General features: G+C 45.1%; 1 protein-coding gene across 1 annotated transcript in view; it reads left to right on the forward strand.

Moving 5' to 3' along the window:
* The first annotated feature begins 2,027 nt into the window (after positions 1-2,027).
* The window catches only part of Rsbn1l (round spermatid basic protein 1 like), a 46,438-nt gene continuing 29,508 nt past the window's right edge, over positions 2,028-18,957 (forward strand). Inside the window, exons 1-2 of the mRNA XM_057758608.1 lie at positions 2,028-2,934; positions 13,976-14,092. Coding sequence (XP_057614591.1) covers positions 2,385-2,934; positions 13,976-14,092 — 667 coding nt within the window. The 5' untranslated portion in view covers positions 2,028-2,384. The remainder of the gene's footprint in view (positions 2,935-13,975; positions 14,093-18,957) is intronic.

Here is an 18,957-nt window from a genome sequence, read left to right on the forward strand (position 1 = left end):
CTCCCTATGTGCTTAGCTGAACTTCTGGGTCTCCTGTTTCTACCTCTCAGATGCTAGGATCACAGGGCTGTATCACCATGTCTGATGAGAAATTATTTTAATTGTAATGGTTTCAGTGTGATTTTGCAAATCTTGAAGAAGACAAATATAGGCTAATAGTAACCATGTAGTCAAATCCGCTCACTTAACACAGAGACAACAGAGGTCTCACCAGGCAAAGCGGCCTGGCGAGGAGACCGGTGAGCAGCTGACTCCGGTCCTGTCTTCTCTCTCACCACACGCTGCCAGCACGCTTCAGCGCTTGCTCTCACTGCTAGGAACTACGCATTTCGATACTTAATAGCTGAAATGCCATAAATATATAGTTGTATGTTTATTTAGTAGATCATTAAATGGTCACTTCCTTCCTGGAAATCACCCCCACTGCACGAGCAGATGCTTTCTAAAGAGAGAAAATGGAAAAGTGAACCTTGAAAAGATTACTAGACCAACCGATACTATTCTTAGAACTTGAGTCTGTTAGGAGTGCCCAGATCAGACAATCTGCAGCAATAAACAGTCTTCACTTTATTGTCTTATTTGCATTGTTTCCTTAGGACATTTCCATACATGTATATATAGCCTTGTTTGCTCATATCCATATCACAACCCTCTCACCCCTTTGTTGATGGACCCTCTTCTTTCTTTAAGCAGTATCTACTTTCATACAATATGCACGTTCATGTCCCATAAGTGAGAACATGAGGTAACTTTCTTCCCCTCATTGCCTTAATTCTGTTTCCCCTTCTACTTTTTACATGAAATGTGTGTGTGTGTGTGTGTGTGTGTGTGTGTGTATGTAGATTCAAATCTAGATTTCATACATCAGAGAAAATATGTGAAATTTGTCTTTCTGGGTTTTATTCCAGAAATATTCTTTTTGTTAACAATCTTGTTCTGCTCACCTTACTAGACCTGGATGGAGGCGGGTGGTCCTTGGGACTTCCCACAGGGCAGGGAACCCTGATTGCTCTTAGGGCTGAAGAGGGAGGGGGACTTGATTGGGGGAGGGGGAGGGAAATGGGAGGCGGTGGCGGGGAGGAGGCAGACATCTTTAATAAATAAATAAACAAATAAATAAATAATTAAATAATTAAAAAAATCTTGTTCTGAAAACCAAAAAATGAGGCTGGACATAGTGGTGGACACTGGGAGATGGGGTGGGGGGGATGATGGGGATGGCAGAGGCAGGTAGGTGTCTGTGAGTTTGAGGCCAGGCTAGTCTACATCACCTTTCAGGATAGCTAAGCGTACATAGAGAGACTATGACTCAAAAAATCAAACCAAACAAACACTAAAAAATGTATTTAAAAACATTAAAAATTCCAAGTCCTAAGGCAGTGAAGATGAGAGCAAAAGAAAGGTGACAAAATAAAGTATTGTAATTTCCTGAAGCCAGTAGACTATTCTTGAGAGGTAACTGTAAACTCTGCAGAAAGTAACAGTTACTGTTGGTAGGGATCACACAATTTTTCCCCTGGTGAGCTAATTTGTCACTTCTTTTCATCCAGCCTTCGGAGATACTGATCTCAGTCAGGATCTAAGAGGCACGCCCTGACTAAGTCTTCCGTGGTGTTGTAACCCAAACCTCCCTAATTCCGAATATTTGAGATAGAAGTCAAAGCACATGCTTGGCGAACTCTGAAATATGGAAATCTAACTTGATTTTCAAACATTTATAAACATCGCTAACAGAATTTTTTTTCCCGGTGAGTTAAAGGTACAATTAAAGTTAAAACCTTTAGCACTGAAGCTCAGTTTAAAGTGATTTTTATCTTCCCGCTCCAAAGAGATCCAAGTTCTGTCTCCGCGAGAAACTCTCTTAAAGCACTAACACTTACGACATCAGTTAAAACAAGGCATCTCTGCACTATTTTAGCCTTTCCGGGCAATCGGGTTCTCGGCCGATTTTTCTCCGAGACGAACAACGCCGGAACCCGGTTTGCAGAGCGTGCAGAAGCAGCAGGGACCCGAGCCAATCATGGCAGAAAGAGAAAGCGGTACAAGTAAGTAAGGCAAAGTCTCCGGGGAGAACGGCAGCGCTACCTCGGTCCTGACAGACGTCGGGGCTCTTCCCGCGACGCCCGAGTTCCCCGGGGCTCGCGCCGGCCGCGCACCCTCCTTCCCGGGAGCTCCGCCACCGGCCGCGCCGAGAGGCCCTCTGACCTCCGCCGGAGGCCCGCTCGCTGATCCCGCCCCGACGGCCCGCGTCCGCGCCTTGGATTGGCCAGTTCAAGGATCCCTCAGTCGAGCGCGCCCAATGGCGGCCCGGCCGAGGCCTGGAGACCCCGCCCCGTGCCCCCGCGCCGGGGAGCGGACGAGAGTAAATACAAGAGGAGCGCAAGATGGCGGCCCCGCCGAACCCCGCTCCGGGCGCCGCGGCCGCGCTCTCGGACAAGGAGGCGTTCGGCAAGCCGCAGCCCGCCTCGCGGGAGCCTCCGGGGGCGGCGTCCGCCAAGAAGGTCCGGACCGAGGAGCGGAAGGCGCCGCGGAGAGTGAACGGCGACGGCAGCGGCAGCGGCGGGAGGCAGCCTGCGAGCTACGGCGGCCCGGCGGCTTGGAGCTTCGCGCCCGCCGCCTCCTCGTCCTCCCCGGCCGCCGCCCGGAGCTGCTTCTCCCCGCCGGCCTCCGCGGCCCCCGCTCCCCCGCCGCAGCCGCTGCCGCGCACGCTGCTGCTCGCCCCCTCGCTGCTGCACGCGCGGCCCCAGCACGTCCTGCTCCCGCCCGCCGCGCCGCCCTCCTCCTCCTCCGCCGCCGCCGCCAAGCCGCGCAGACCCAAGGACCGGCGCGAGCGGGAGAAGCGGAGGCACGGCCTCGGCGGCGCCGCCCGGGATGAGAACGGCGAGGCCAGGCCGGCGTCGCTGCAGCCGCAGCCGCCGCAGCCGCCGCCGCGAGGTGGGTGCCGCCGGGGGAGGGGAGCGGCCGGGGCGCGGGCCGCAGGGAGGGAGAGAGGGAGGGAGGGTGGCGGAGACTCCCGGTTAGGGCGCCGCGGGACGTGCGCGGGGCTGGTGGACTCCCCGCCTGGGCGCAGTCGGCTAGGGACGGAGAGGAGAGCGGTCTTTAGAGATCGGACGGGTCGCAGGGTTCGTATTGGCGACGCAGCCTCCAACGCCAGAAAGTCCTGTTAAAAAAAATTAAAAGAAAAAAAATAGAAGAAAGAAAAGAGAGAAAGAAAGTGCGTGCGTGGTGGGGGTACCGGCAGAAGCTGGAAGCGTCCAGGACCAGGACGTTTCTTTCCTATTAGGGAAGTGAGGTAGTGCGCGCGGCACCGAGTGTTTGGTTTCTAAGGTGCCCGCCTTTCGCTTTTCGAACTGCTTCGTGTTCTTAAAGTGTTTAGAGCGGTCTCGTCTTAAATACTACCCTTCAGGAGCATTCAGCCGTATTCTTTCTCCCTCCTGCAGCAAATGATAAAATCAGATGCCTTGACTTTTTAAATTTTATTTTAATGGCCAAGTGAAGTGACTGCTTCAGAAATGGGCAGTTAGTTTTCTTAAATGTCATTTTCCAGTATGCTTTTGTAACGTAGGCTGGTATAGTTTTCAGTGCTTCCTAAAGAGTCTTTAGTTATCTATGGCTGTGTGGAGATCTGACTGTAATACAAAGTGGACGAGCCGGAAACTAGGTCTTTATGAGATCACGAGGTTACATAAATATACATTGCCATTGTCGCACAGTGTTTGGAAGTGCTGTTTTGTTTTGGAACGCAAGTGAAATGCCAAGTAGTTTTAGCCTTGCTGATCTCATGGTAGCTTAGATCTTGAAAACATTATCTGAATAGAATATATTCATCATTTAAAGGCGTGCATGCTACCCATGTACATTTCTGCATCCGAGCCAAGCGAATGGACCTGTGCTCCTGGTCCCAGTGAAACACTATAACGTGGTTCCAGTTTTCGAGAGTGTTGCTGCAGGAAGGTTTTGAGGATGACATTTATTTTCCTTCTGCTCTGGAGTTGTAGGTGGTTAAGCGTTTTAAACGTCTATGTCGCAGTGGTTAAATAAAAAGTAAGTTATAAAGTGCTTCAGAGTCCATCCATATGCAGTTTGGGATCGGTCTTGCTTGTGTAAGCTTCCCGTTTGCTTCTTACTAATCGCAGAAATTAACCCCATTGTTGAAGTATTCGAATGGTGAAAGGAAATAAGCATTTTAAGGAATGGTATTGGCTTATAACATAGCATACATGTATAGTATACATATAAATATATATCTATAACACAAATATATATGACCAGTATGGTGAAGTGGCTGTTAAAGATACATTTTTTTTTGCAGTCTTAAATGACGTTTAAAATCTTTTTGGGGACAGTTGTGGTGGTTTGGGCATTTGCCATGTAGCATGAGAATCTGGGTTCAGTCCCCAGGACCCACAGGATGGAGGGAACCAGCTTCCCCCAAGGTGTCTTCTAACCTCCAGGTCTGTGACATAAGTGTGCCCCTCCAAAGAAATGTAGTAATCCCCGAACCTCAACCCCTTCTGTTGTGGGCTACCTGTTACTTTTAAGTTTAAGCATTGACAGTTTTTACATTAAGAGGTGGGAAAGATATTTTCCCATGACCCGTGTGGGGTAATGATTAGATGGTAACTGTTTTCTCTCTCTCTGTCTCTCTCTCTCTTTCTCTCTGTTTTTGTTTTTTGAGACAGGGCTTGTCTGTGTAGCCTTGGCTATCCTGGAATTCACTTTGTAGACCAGGCTAGCCTCGAAGTCAGAGATCTGTCTGCTGGGATTAAAGGTGGGGCTACTACTTGTAGCTAGATGTTAACTATTAACTTTAAATAATTTATTTCTTTTTTTTTTGGCTAGAAGCAGCACTTTTTGGGGGAAAAATTAAAATCAAAGCAAAAGGTAGCTTTTCAGTATTTTGGTGCACTCTAGAGTTTGAATTTAACTGCATCTAGGTTCTGCTTTAACAAAAAAAAGTGATAACAGAGTAACAAGATTTTAGATATATTTGTTTCATAGATTGTTGCAAGTATAAGCAGTGTTTATTTTTCAGTGCATTTTATACAAATCTTAGTGAATGAATAAGTGATTGCTGTTTGACGGATATACCCTTTAAATGAATCTCTAAGTTGGCAGTACTAGTTCAGTAACCCCTTGTTTACATAGAGCACATTGACTTAACAGACTAAGTACCAAGAATTAGGTATAAAGACATTTGAGAAAAATAGATCCTGCCGGGCAGTGATGGCACATGAACTTAATCCCAGCCCTGGGAGGGGGTGGGGGTGGAAGAGGCAGGTAGATCTCTGAATTCAAGTTCCAGGACAGCCAGGGCTAAACAGAGAAACCCTGTCTCAAAGAAACCAAAACCAAAACAAAAAGAGAAAGAAAAAACTAGACCTCAGTTTTGCACCTGTATTAACCATCACTGCTGTGTTTACATACTGTTTTAAACATCTTTAGAACTGTTTCTTTGTTGTTTCTTTGTTTTTGTTTGTTGTGTTGTTTGTAGCTCTGGCTGGCCAACTACCATGTAGAACAAACAGGCTGGCTTCAGCCCAGTTACTGCTGGGATTCGGGTGTGAGCCACTACATCTTGTGTCTGGGCCATCACACCCGGCTAGATCTTAGCTTCATTTACCTAACAGAAGCATTCAGATAAAATAAATGTGTATTTGAAACAATCTGAGACAACATTTAATAGTTGCTGAGTTTGAAGCATGGCTATTAATTTTCCTAACCCTACCGTAAATTAAAGGTGGGTCATACGTAACCCGCCTCTCAAGCTAGGAGGTCCCTAATGTAGATGCCTTGCGCACAGAGCTGACATGGTGTGTGCCTGTATCTCCAAGGGTCTGATGGGCTGTGGCTGTGCACAGGCTTCAGGGCTTACATAGTGTTGTGCAGTTCAGGCAGGCTTTAGAACAGCTGTCCTCTTCCTCCTGAGATCCACCTGCCTCCGACTCCCGAGTGCTGGATTAAAGGTGTGCGCCATCACTGCTCCACATAGAACTGAATTTTTTAAATTACAAAATAACCACATGAACTAAATTTTTCTTTAACATCAAGTGACATTTGAATTGAAAAGTATAGAAATAGGCATGATGGTGCATGCCTTTAATCTGAGCATTTGAGAGGGAACCAGAGGATTTGGGGTTTTAGACCAGCCTGGGTTACCTAGTGAGACTCTGTCCTTTTAAAAAAAAAAAAAAGTAAAAATGGTGTGCTGTAACGATGGTGTGCTGAGGGTGCCATGCGCTTTCCCACGCTCCAGCGATGGAGTGTTTTCTGTCTGTGTCATTGGGTGTATGTGCAGCCTGTGTTTTATGTGTGCTGCATGCTCCTACAGACGCCAGACAAGGAATTCGGGTGTTTTCTATTGCTCTCTACCTCACTGCCTTGAGATAGCATCTCTCACCGAACCAGAAAGCTTGTCTGTGGCTAAGCTGACAGGCCAGAGTGCTCTGTGAGTCCCCGCCTGTCCCCCAGTGCTGGGGTAACAGTCACACTCACGTCCTCATGAGGAGCAGCCAGCTGCCTGCCCATTGAGCAACCTTCCCAGTCCCACTCTTCTGAGAGGTGATAGTCCGCTAAGGTTGTGATTGGGGTGACTGTTGTACACCCGCCCCCCCCCCCCCCCGCCTCCACCTCCGGCTTCTAGTGAAGTCTTCCTTCCTGTACCCTCCAGCGGCTTCTTCTCTAACATGCTTCTTCATATAATTTGCCATGTAAAGGACAATCCCTTCTGTCCTTCTTCCTGATTTCGTCTGGTCGCTTCCTCTTAAAGGCCTGTGCATAAGCTGTCTGCCCTAGGCCTTGAGCTCACGCCCCAGGTTCTTTCCTTTTTCTGGTAGGTCACTCTCATAGTCTCATTTTATTCTACTAGCGGTACTGGGAGGAATATGTAGAAACTGTAGTTTTTTTGGGTTTGATTTCCCCCCACACTGGACTGTTTATCTGTTGAGGTTTTTCTCAGGCCGCCTGCCCTGGAAAGTCTGCAGATGAGCTCTGTTGTCCCCTCTGGTGCTGCTGTGTAGAGAAGCTGATCTCTCTGCAGTTGTCCGCTCTGTTTCGGGGTGTGCCAGCTCTCTCACTGAGTTTTACAATTTCAGCTTTAAAGAAAAAGAAAAGTGTAAGCCTTGTGTTTTTCTTCCTATATTGTAATACCTTTCTTTAAAACTGGGCTTACCATCTCTGTTATTTCTTCAAGGATGCTAATTATAGTTTCTTTGAAATGTTCTGTTTCCTGCCATGCTTTGGTTGTACTAATCTTTTTTTCCTGTTTGTTTTGGTCTCATTTATTTGGAGGCTGCCCTCAAGTCTGTCTTATTTTTAGCAGTTCTTTCATATTTAGAGAAAGTTACCAAGATTCATCGAAAGCCCCTGAGCACAAATGCGCAGGGCTTACTCACCCAGCTCATGTTTTATCTGTTCTGTTTTTTTCTGGATTAAGCACTCTGCTTCTTCAGACTAAACTTCATTTCTGTTTCTTTTGTGCCAGATGCTGGACAGAATGGCTTCCTCACCTAGACTAGATGGCCTAGCGTGCAGGACGCTGGGAGCCTGAGATCAGGGTTCTGAAAGGCCGCTCCCTGTCTGCAGTTGTGTCCTTCCCAGCTGTGTGTACTCACGTGGCCTTTCTCAGGGGCACAGCGGGACGCAGTGGTTTCTTCCTAAAAGGCCACCAGCCTTACTTGGATCTGTCTCTCGTGTTTGTGACTTCTTATTCTGCCCTTAGAAGCCCAGTCTCTTGTGGTCATGCTGATGGTCGTGCGTCACAGATATCGGTGGCTGGGTTCTGGTGAGCAGAGGAGAAGAAAGCCAAAGATCTTGCTAGCTGTTTGATAAACTCAGTCAGTTTCCTTGCTTTCATCTCAAGCCCTACCTTTTCTCTGTGGGAACTCCTGGGCCTGGAGCTATTCTAGAGAATTTACCTCTCTGTTTTCCTTAGGAATATGTGGGTGTTCTGCCCTCTTTGCCTACTGCCTCCCATTTCCAGCCCTTTTTATGGTGTGTAAGATTGTCCTCATCAAGTTGGGGTTGTGGTAGAGTACTTACCTGGTGTACACAAACCCCGGTGCTGCAAACAAGATTGTCATCATGTCTCTGTCCTGTTCACCAAAGCATCTACCATTTTACTTTTTGTTGTTGTTGTTTCATGCTTTATATTCCAAGTTACAGTTAAAGTATCTTCTGGTTACACCAAAGGTGGTCTTTATGCTTCTCTTTCTTCCCATTGTCCAAGTGTATTGTATGGAGGACGTACCACTTTGTGCTTACCCGTTCCTGCCTCGCCCCCTGCCGTCAGCTTTATTCTGCTTCCATGCCACCTGGACATCTCAGCTTCATGTGTGAAACCCAGGAGCCACACGCATGTGCTGTTTGTCCTTCCGAGACTGGCTGGTCATTTACTCACTTTATCTCGCGTTTTCTTCCTCCTGTGAATGGCGTGAGTCCTCGTTATGACTGAGAGGCATACATATCGTTAAGGGATGATGTCACCTTTTCATAGTGTGATTGCTGGAGAGATAGGAACCTGACATTTATTTATTTACTCTGAATGGTATTCCGTCTGCCTGGGCTATATACCATGTGTGTGCCTGGTGCCTGAGGCCAGAAGAGGGTGTAGATCTCAGGAACTGGAATTACAGTCCTCTGAGAAAACAGCCGGTGCTTTGAGCTGTGCCACCTCTCTGGCTCCACTCTTTCTCGTTTTCATTGTAGCTGCTCCTAAGGGGTGATCATTCCCAGCCTTCCTTTTCTCTCTGAAGTTTACATGCATACGACTTCCTGGTGTCTGAAAATGTCATGCCTGTACGCGTATAAAATGTTGCCATGTTCTAGCTTTTGTTCAAAAAGTAAAACTATTCATTTTTGCGTGTAAATGGAGCTGTGTAAGCATGTGCCCGAGCATGTGTGTGTGTGTAAGCATGTGCTCCAGCATGCATGTGTGTGTGTAAGCATGTGCCCCAGCATGCGTGTGTATGCATGTGCCCCTGCGTGCGTATGTGTGTATGCATGTGCCCCAGCATGTGTGTGTTTGTAAGCATGTGCCCCAGCATGCGTGTTTGTAAGTGCGTGTGTGTATGCATGTGCCCCAGCATGTGCGTGTGTGTATGCATGTGCCCCAGCATGCGTGTATGTGAATGTATGTGCCCCAGCATGCATGTAGAGGTCAGAGGACAGCTTTCAGGAGGGAGCCCCTCAGCCCCTGCACCATGTAGGTCCCAGGGTTGAGCTTTGGTGTTGGACTTGGGAAGTGCCTTTGCCTAGTGAGCCACTTTGAAAGCCCTGTACTAGCTTTTTGAAAGAAATGACTATTTCAAAGGTTTTACATTGATTATAATAAATCTCAACTTTCCTGTCTTCCTTGGTGAATTAAACTTTTCCAATTTAGGTGAACTGTTTAAAATAGGCTATGGAAAAAAATAAAAGTTTTAAATTTTTTTTTTGCTATAATAAAAATAGCAAGTATGAACTATTTTACAATCTTGTATGTAGTAAACAAAACTATGTGTCTTATCCATTAGACTACTTTGTAACTTCAAATCTATTTATTTTGAACACAGACTGATCCTTACGTTGTATACTTTATGTTCTTGAACTATAGATTGAAAAAAATTTAACATTTTATAATGAAAAAATGTAATATAGATAAAAATAAAAACAATATAATATATTCTGGGAATAACCATCATGCTTGCTTCAATTTTATTGTTTTAATAGATATTTAATTCAGAGCCACTGTCATTGGTTTGTTATGTGGAACAGTTCTGGAGAGCAGTTGCTCTGCTGTTATTTTCTAGCTGAATTACTGGTGAATATTGTATGTTCCAGATAACAGGCACAAGGCTGGAGAGGTGGCTCAGTGGTAAGGAGTGCTGGCTGCTCTTCAGAGGTCCTGAGTTCAATTCCCAGCAACCACATGGTGACTCAGATCCACCTGTAGTGGAATCCGATGCCTTCTTCTGTTGTGCAGACCTAGGAAGACAGAACACTCATGTACATAAATATACACGTACATACATCATACATAGGTACATACATACATAGTAAAATAAAAAAGATAGCAAATATGACCAGGCTTAGTGGTGTATGCCCTTAATCTCAACATGTGGGAAATAGAAGCAGGCAGATCTCTGAGTTCAAGGCTAGGCTGGTCTACAGAGTGAGTTCCAGGACAGCCAGGGCTACACAGAGAAACCCTGTTTAGGAAAAACAACAACAACAACAATGTAGTAAATACTGACTACTACTCAGTTTTCCTGTTTGAAGGTAATGAGAACTAGTTAGTTCTGTCAAACATGTCTGTGATAGGTCATGGATTGATACAGAATGTTCTTAGGTACACCTTGAGCTAGAATATGAATTTGAGAACAGAAATGACAGTAACATTTATGGAACTGTAGTCAGCGTTTTACCTATAGTTTTATATGTTTTAGAATTCTTTTAAAATGCTAGATATTGGGGGCTGTAGAGATGGCTCAGAGGTTAAAAGCACTGCCTGTGCTTCCAGAGGTCCTGAGTTCAATTCCCAGCAACCACATGGTGGCTCACAACCATCTGTAATGAGATCTGGTGCCCTCCTCTGGACTGCAGGCATACATCGAGGCAGAATGTTGTATACATAATAAATAAATCTTTTAAAAAATGCTAGATATTAGTCTTTTACAGATACTGTGTAGTAGTCTATAGAATATAACTATAAAATGCATGTAAGTCTAGGTTTCAGACTTGCAGATGATCTGGCTTCAGAGTCCTAGCTCTCAGCTGCTAAGTAAATTGTATTCATTTTGTTTAGGTCTTCAGGCAGACCTATAGATAGCGCTGTGAGATTATTTGACAGTCAGAAAATTGGGCTCTAGAAGACCAGTTGTGTTTACATGTGGAGATGATGGAGAAGGCATTTTGGGGGTGGGAAAATGGTGGAAAGGAGGGTGGGGAGGCTTAGAGATGGCCCAGTGGTTATGAGTACTTGATAATCTTGAAGAGGATCTCTCAGGCCGGGCGGTGGTGGCGCACGCCTTTAATCCCAGCACTCGGGAGGCAGAGGCAGGCGGATCTCTGTGAGTTCGAGACCAGCCTGGTCTACAAGAGCTAGTTCCAGGACAGGCTCCAAAACCACAGAGAAACCCTGTCTCGAAACTCCCCCCCCCCCCCCCCCAAAAAAAAGAAGAGGATCTCTCAGTTCCCAACACTCACAGTCTGTGGCTCACAACAACGGGGAACCAGTGCCTATGCACTTTCCCAGATGTCTCTGCCTCTAGCTGTGTTTTCCTCTTGTCTAGAGTAACCTTTCTCCATCACATCTAGGAGGATCATAGTCTTTTTTCCTTCTTCCTACTTTCCTTCCTTTCTTCCCTCCATCCCTTCTTCTCTCCCTCTGTCCTCTCTTTCCTTCCTCCCTCTCTTTTCCCCCCCTTGGTTTCTTAAGACTGTTTCTCTGTGTAACAGTCCTAGCTGTCCTGGAACCTGCTTTATAGACCACACTGGCCTCGAACTCACAGGGATCTGCCTGCCTCTGCCTCCCGAGTGCTGAGATTAAAGGTGTGCGTCACCACCGCCTGGCATAAAATCATTTTTAATTGGTAGGGATAAAGGAATTCTCGAAAAAGGAACATATGATTTTGGCAGACTGAGTTGGGTTAGGCAAAGGCATTCTTAAGTGTAATTAGCAGAAATGTTGAAATATTACATTTGAGCAAGGAATCTGGAATGGCAAGTAGAGGAAGAAAAGACAGAAAAATTAAGTACTGACCTCATAAAGTCTTGAACAGCATACCAGTGTAACAGAACTGAAAACTGCAGAGAAAACAGCGAGTTTCTGGGCCTTATTTGGAAAAAAAGCCTTTGCTTTGCTTGCTTTTGTGTGCAGTGTAAACGGCTCTGCCAGACCTGCAGTCCCCCTTTGTCCAGGTGCTCTGAGTTGTGGGAGATGCACTCAGTCATCCTTCTTGCTGTGCAAAACTAGCGTGTCCACACGTCAGATACGTAGGAGTGTTCCAAAGATGACAGCCATTCTCTACCCTGCAGTCCTCCAAAAAACATATGGGAGAACAGAGAAATGTCTGGAGGTCTCCTCCTCTCTGTCCCCTGCTCTTCTGTGAGGCGCAGCTACACCCTGTTTTCCCAAGCCTGCACTTAATCTCCCCAGTCCGTGTGGTGGGGCTTCTAGGACCTGCTGACATCAACTGCGTTTTCTTCTTTTAGTTAGACAGAAGCAAGAATTTGTTTAATTTGTTCTAAGCAAAAGTGATGTGATTAATTATTTTGAAGATATTTAATTAATGTGTTGCCCCTTTGATTCACTCATAGTTTTAGCTTTTTAAAGACTAGTAAGGAGACGAATGGGCTTTGTTTGGACGTTTTCATACATGTGTTTTTGTTGATTCTCACGTGATGTCGCTTCCTCCCACACTAACCCTCTTCACCTTCATGTTGCCTGTACTTTGTTAACCTGGAAAGAGGATGAAAGATGATTTGGTTATAAGTACCTTAAAGAAATGAAGGTGTGGAGTTTGGCAGGGACTGGCTAGGCAGATTTGGAGATTCATGTCCTTAATGACAACCATGTAGTCACAGGAGGACTGTAGGTGAGACAGAGCTTCATTTACAGAAAAGCCACACCACTCCTATGTGGAAGACTTGCCAGGTGTTCCTCAGCTCATGCAGGTGCAGGAAGATGAAGGTCAGCATCAGCACCACCTTCTGAGTCCTGGCTGGACTGTAGAACAGGTTCAGATAACACTGGATGATTCAGGCCACAGAAGGGATGAAGAAGGCCAGGGTGTTTCCGACTTCTTCCTAGGTGACCCGTAAAGAAATAATGTTCTCTGACGCGGGGACATTGGCCACACCTGTGCCCTCCAGGGACTGAAGTGCTGGAGGCTGGAGCTCAAGCTCCTCCTGAGTCTTTTCTAAGCCACTCTTCACCTGGGAGGAGCTCGCGTGGTCAAAACGCCACTCTGTTTTCTGACCGACGCTGTCGGGCCACGAGGCCAGGCCAATGCATGTGGTGTCATAGGAAGATATGAAGTCCCTCCACAGAGTCTCCAAGAAGTAGAAGGCCATGGCTATGCTATAAATGCAGAGGCGTAGGGGCGTGCGTGAGCCCTTTGGCTTCTAATTCAGTTCTTGTTCCTAGCACACACAGAGGACTGTGGATTGCTACTAATTCTGTGAGTTTACCCTGTTTTAAATAAACCTCTATTATATACTCCATTCTTGGCTAGTGTGGAAATGTTCTTCTTATTGCCACAGTTTTATAGTAATATAAACTATTGATGGCAAGGCCATATCTTTGTTTGAATTTTTTCGGATATAGATCACTAAATGCTTATGCCTGATAATTTGATATCACAGTTTTACTAGCTAACCATGTTCTTCCTAAATGGTGAGGGAACTGGTATCTAGTCTTCCTGTAGTTCTCTGTAGTCATTTTCTGTCTTCATTTAATTCCTGTGATAATCCTGTGACAGGTCTGGAAGTGTTAACAGGGTGCATGTGCTTGGCTTTCAGAGCAGAACTTTGCAGCCTACCGATCTGCTCCAGTAAAGATAGCCTATGGTTTTCTGTAATTCGAGTTAATCCTGCATTTTGGTTGACATGAAATGAGGGAAAATTATCATTGAAATTAAATGTGTGTGATAAATTTTGATCTGTATTGTGTGCTCAGTGAAAGAAATGTAGAAATTTGACCTAAAGCTGAGAAAGGAAAAGAAAAGGGAATTTTTTTTCCTGTCATCATGATTTTTGTGTGTATAATGTTTATTTTGTTTGTGTTTTTGTTCTTTTTGGGGTGATCAGGTGTCACTTTGCTGTCCTTGCTACCCCGGACTTCATGTGTAGACCACACTGGCCTCCAGCTCACTGAGATCAGAGGCACAGGTGACCACGCTCAGTCTTCTTATGTATATGTCTAGGAATTGAGCTAAAGTTCATGGAGAAAAAAAGAAGATTTCTAGCAGTTTTAAATATTTTTTTGTCTTTTCAGATAAAATCAAAGACAAAATTAAAGAGAACGACAAAGAAAAAGAGAGAGAGAAAAAGAAACACAAAGTAATGAGTGAGATCAAGAAGGAAAATGGAGATGTGAAGATTCTGCTGAAAAGTAAGTTTGTTTTAGTGGACTCTGTCTGCATTAATGTTCAGTATACTGGTCAGCCAGGCCAGTGCAATGAGGAATGCTATCTGGTACTGATGTTTCCTGAGAGTGAAGTGAGGAGCAGCCCTAGCGCTGGGCCTGTAGCCTGCACGCCGCCATGCTCTGGGTATGGGTAAGCTTATATAAGAACAGGTTGTGTAGTTTGATGTATGCATTGGTATAATTTGGAATAAAAGGCCACAGTAACCTCTGGCATGAGAGGGATGGTGACGAATGCTCTCCTTACAGGTCACAGCGGAATCGCAGAGCTGGGCTGAGAGGGACAGTTCACCCTGAGCTAAACCACAAGGAGCGCTGTCTCCTTCTCTTCCTTGCTTGCTGAAGAGATCATGTTTTTGTTTTTCTTTTCAGGACATGGTTTCTCTCTTTAGTCCTGGCTGTCCTGGATCTCACTCTGTGGACCAGGCTGGCCTTGAACTCATAGAGATCCACTTGCCTCTGCCTCCCGAGGCTGGGTTTAAAGAAAGGCCTGTGCAGTCGGGCGGTGGTGGCGCACGCCTTTAATCCCAGCACTCGGGAGGCAGAGGCAGGCGGATCTCTGTGAGTTCGAGGCCAGCCTGGTCTACAAGAGCTAGTTCCAGGACAGGCACAAAAAAAAAAAAAAGGAAGGAAAGAAAGAAAGGCCTGTGCTATGTGTTCAGTTGTTGTTCAGTTTGTGTTTGTACATGGGAAAAGGTAAGGAGAAGAATTTTGGGGTAGTATATTGGACAGCAACATAACACATTCTATAAAAAATCAGAACATATCTTAGAATAGAGATAAGAACAGTCTCAAATTCACTTAGGTGGTTAGGCATGAATCAGTGACGTTCTTTTGTTAGGAAGCTGGGAAGGCATTGGCTATTCTGTTAGATTGATAGTTGTTAAAAAAACAGCTGGGGGGAGCGCACACCTGTAATCCCAGCACACAGAAGGTAGAGGCAGGAGGATCTCTCTGAGTTTGAGGCTAGCCTAGTCTACAAAGCCAGTTCCAGGACAGACAGGGCTGTTAGTTGTTGATCAGAACCCTTTGACTTCCATTAATTTCAGGTTGGATTTGGGTAACAGTTAACATTTATATCCACAAGGAAGAAAACAACACTCTCCTGTAGCTGGTGTGAAGCACAGTAACGAGTTTTTATTACTTACGGAAAATGTGGACTCTTTTCATTTCATTCTTTGTCATATTTACAAATATTCTTTGTTTCTTTACATAATAAACTTTTGTACAAGTCAGATGTTTTATTCATAGATTTATCTTATGTCCGTGTGCCTGAGTGTACACGTATGTTCATCACAGTGTCTTCAGGGATCAGAAGAGGGTGTCGGATCTCCTGGAACTGGGGTTACAGGTGGCTGCGAGCCACTCAGTGTGGGAGCTGGGAACTGAGCCCAGGTCCTCTGGAAGAGTAGCAAATGTTCGTAACACCAAGCCAGCTCTCCAACCCCAGGATGTTCTTTCCTGTAGTATTCTTTACACCATAAAGACACGTATCCCCAGTTAGGTGATGACTTGGTTAATGTTTTCAAGCCCTTTATTCTGTTTATTTTGCCCCTTTGCTTTTGTTACTGTTACTGTTTTATTATTTTTCTTTAAATTTTTCTTTACTTATTTTATTTCCTCCCTCCCCACCTCCTCTTCCCTCCCCCCTTCCTCCCCCCACTTCCGCCTTTGGTGCTCTGGGTTAAAGGCCTGTACCTTCATGCCGGCTGTAGTTGTATCTATTTATTTTTTAAACTTTGTGTGTATGAGTGTTTTGCCTGCACATGTAAATATGAACTCTGTGTGTGCCTGGTGCTGGTGGAGACCAGAATACAGTGTCAGATTCCCCGAAACTCGAGTTACTGCCATGTGAGTGCTGGGAGCTGAACTCAGGTTGTTTCTCCCGTCCCCTGGGTTCCACACTGGATGTGCAGGAATGGCCTTGCCCTTCTGACCTGCTCTCCGCAGCCCAGTGCTAGGATGACACACCACGCCCTGTGCGTGTGGTTCCAGGGAATAAAGCCGCCCCCTGCTCTCTCTCGCGTTCCCAGTGTGCTGTGGACCCAGAAGGTAGATCTCTGAGTTTGGGCTCTAGTAGCTGCGGTGTCCTTCATACTCCAGTGCTACCTAACTGCGCCTACTGGCTCAGCCAGATACTTGTTTAGTGCTTTATTTGAGTGTGCAGTGATACATATTTATGCTGTTAGAGCAGCAGTCTGTGGCCTCAGAATACTTAGGCTCACAAAGTTTTGGCAACCAGATCCTTAGGGATGGTATATATGAAAATATCCCTGTGAACTGAGCATTTTCTAGGAACATACAGTGTTTACCTGGATTTTGAAGTGACAGAAAATTTAGGAGACATTGCGAACTGGATATGTGGAACCAGCGATGCAAACAAAGAGAATGAAGTAGGTTTAGAACTAATTTGTAACCTTTGGGATGACCAGGGAACTTTAAGGAAGTGGTTACTGTGCAGTGGAGGTAATTGATATTAATATTGCTGTGCAGATTATGTGAGTAAAAGTGTGGGATGTCAAAGTCAACAAGTAGATATGAATATTGGAAACATCTTTGAAGGAAGAATTTTGGAATCAAAAAGGAACAAAACCAGTGCTGCTCTTCCTCCTCAGTATAGAGTGCATAGGCTCTCACATAGTGACAGCACGGTTCATCTGGGAAGCGGCCCTCGTCTGTCAGGACCAAGTGTTGTTGAGCATCGTGTGGACATGGTAAGGGAATAGAGTCGTCTGTTGATGTTGTGGGACAATGGAATGCTCAGCTTGTTAGAGGCATTGCTCTAGGATGCGGTGTGCTACAGTTCTTGTTAGAGGCATTGCTCTAGGATGCGGTGTGCTACAGTTCTTGTTAGAGGCATTGCTCTAGGATGCGGTGTGCTACAGTTCTTGTTAGAGGCATTGCTCTAGGATTCCCTGTGCTACAGTTCTCTTGTTAGAGGCATTGCTCTAGGATGCGGTGTGCTACAGTTCTCTTGTTAGAGGCATTACTCTAGGATTCCCTGTGCTACAGTTCTTGTTAGAGGCATTACTCTAGGATTCCCTGTGCTACAGTTCTCTTGTTAGAGGCATTACTCTAGGATGCGGTGTGCTACAGTTCTCTTTTTGGCATCTATCTTTTATTTTCTCCTCATAGGTTTCTTCTGTGTTACAAGCCGTAGCATACAGATATTTGAAAATGTAAACTAACTCCCTAGCTTACTAACTCTCTCTTTGGATCTCACTTCCTCTGTGACTTCTGTAAAACTGTTACTGAACTGGAGTTAGGGAGATGGGAGTTCATGCGCAGTGCTCTCTGAGAGCTCAGGTTCAGGTCCCAGCACGCTGGCTCACAGCCGTCTGTAACTCTAGTTCCAGGGAATGTGTGCACATACATAACACAGTCAGAACACTCACATACGTAAACAAATGTGTGTGTGTGTGTGTGTGTGTTTGAACCTGAGCATGGTGGCTCACAGCTGTATCCTGTCCTAGCACTCAGGAGACGAAGCATGAGGCCACCTTGGACAGGAGAGTGCGTTCTAGGTTCTGGGTTACATAGCAAGACCCTGATTTAAAAAGAACAAAAAAATGTAAAATACTAAAAAAAACCCAAAAAAAACCCAAAAAGCTAAACAAAACAAAAAACCCAAAAAACAGAATGATACAAGGTTTCATGTGACTGCACATATGTATGTATATATTTATGTGAAAAGATTTTAATAGGAAAGTTTTATTGTTTTACAAAGTGGGATTACTTGCTCTTAGTTTAAACAAATGCATTACATATACTTATTTAGTGGGTCTCATCGTTTTCTACCAAATTCTGCCAACTATTTTTGAACATGTGCATATGTTCCAACCATCTTACGTACATACTTCATTAAAATTAAAATTAAGTTATAAGAAAATATTTTAATTTTGGTATTTTAAGATGTTATCATTATATCATGTCAAAGATTTTTCCTCATGAGCAGGTGTAATAGGTTAAAAACAGTGTCCTGGGTTATTGATAGCACACCAAAGATCACAGATGGGGTAAATCATGGCAGAAAGAATGACAGCATTGTGTTGTTAAAAATCTTGTTGGACTATCTTTGGACCACCAGCCTGCAAATAATGACCCCGAGACTTAATAATCATGAAAGTATGACCTTGGCTTAGCTTTTCCCCAGCTAACTCTTCTTATAACTTCACCCATATTTTGAATCTGTGTTCTACCACGTGGCTCGATTACGGCACATCCTAGTGTGCTGGTGAAATCGCTGTCTAGATTTCTACTCCTTCTCTTTCCCTCAGAAATCCCGCCCACCCTCCTGCCTAGTTGCTGGCCATCCAACTTGATTAAACCAATCAGAAGGCGCCTTGGCGAAGACACTGTTGGCCAGGATGCAGATCTGTGTGAAGTGTCTTCCCCCCTAAGCGTGAGACTCTGAGTTTGATCTCCAGAACCCATGTTAAAGTTGATAGGCCCTGTGATGCCCTCTGGTTATCCCATTGCTGGGGATGTGGGACAGGAGGAGCCTGGCACTGGGCTCCTGGTTACTAAGAGACCTGTCCTGGAGGAGTTGATGGTGTCCTGAGGGGACACTAGGACTGTCCCCTGGCCTCCACCTGTGCTTGTACCACCTTACAAACTGAAAGTGCTTCCCAGAGACCACAGACTGAATATTTATTAGTAATTGTTGTTGCTTCTCTTTTCTGTGTGTGGTAATAGAATTGAATGTATTTCCTATATCACATATGAAAGATGCTCTAGTTTTCCTGGGTTAAATTTAAATTTATCTTTTATTTTGTTAGCAAGAAAGATAGATATACTGAGGTTAGTGGTAGAAATTAGTATCAGTTAACACA

The sequence above is a fragment of the Chionomys nivalis genome, chromosome 26 (genome assembly GCF_950005125.1).
Source record: "Chionomys nivalis chromosome 26, mChiNiv1.1, whole genome shotgun sequence".
NCBI lineage: Eukaryota > Metazoa > Chordata > Mammalia > Rodentia > Cricetidae > Chionomys > Chionomys nivalis.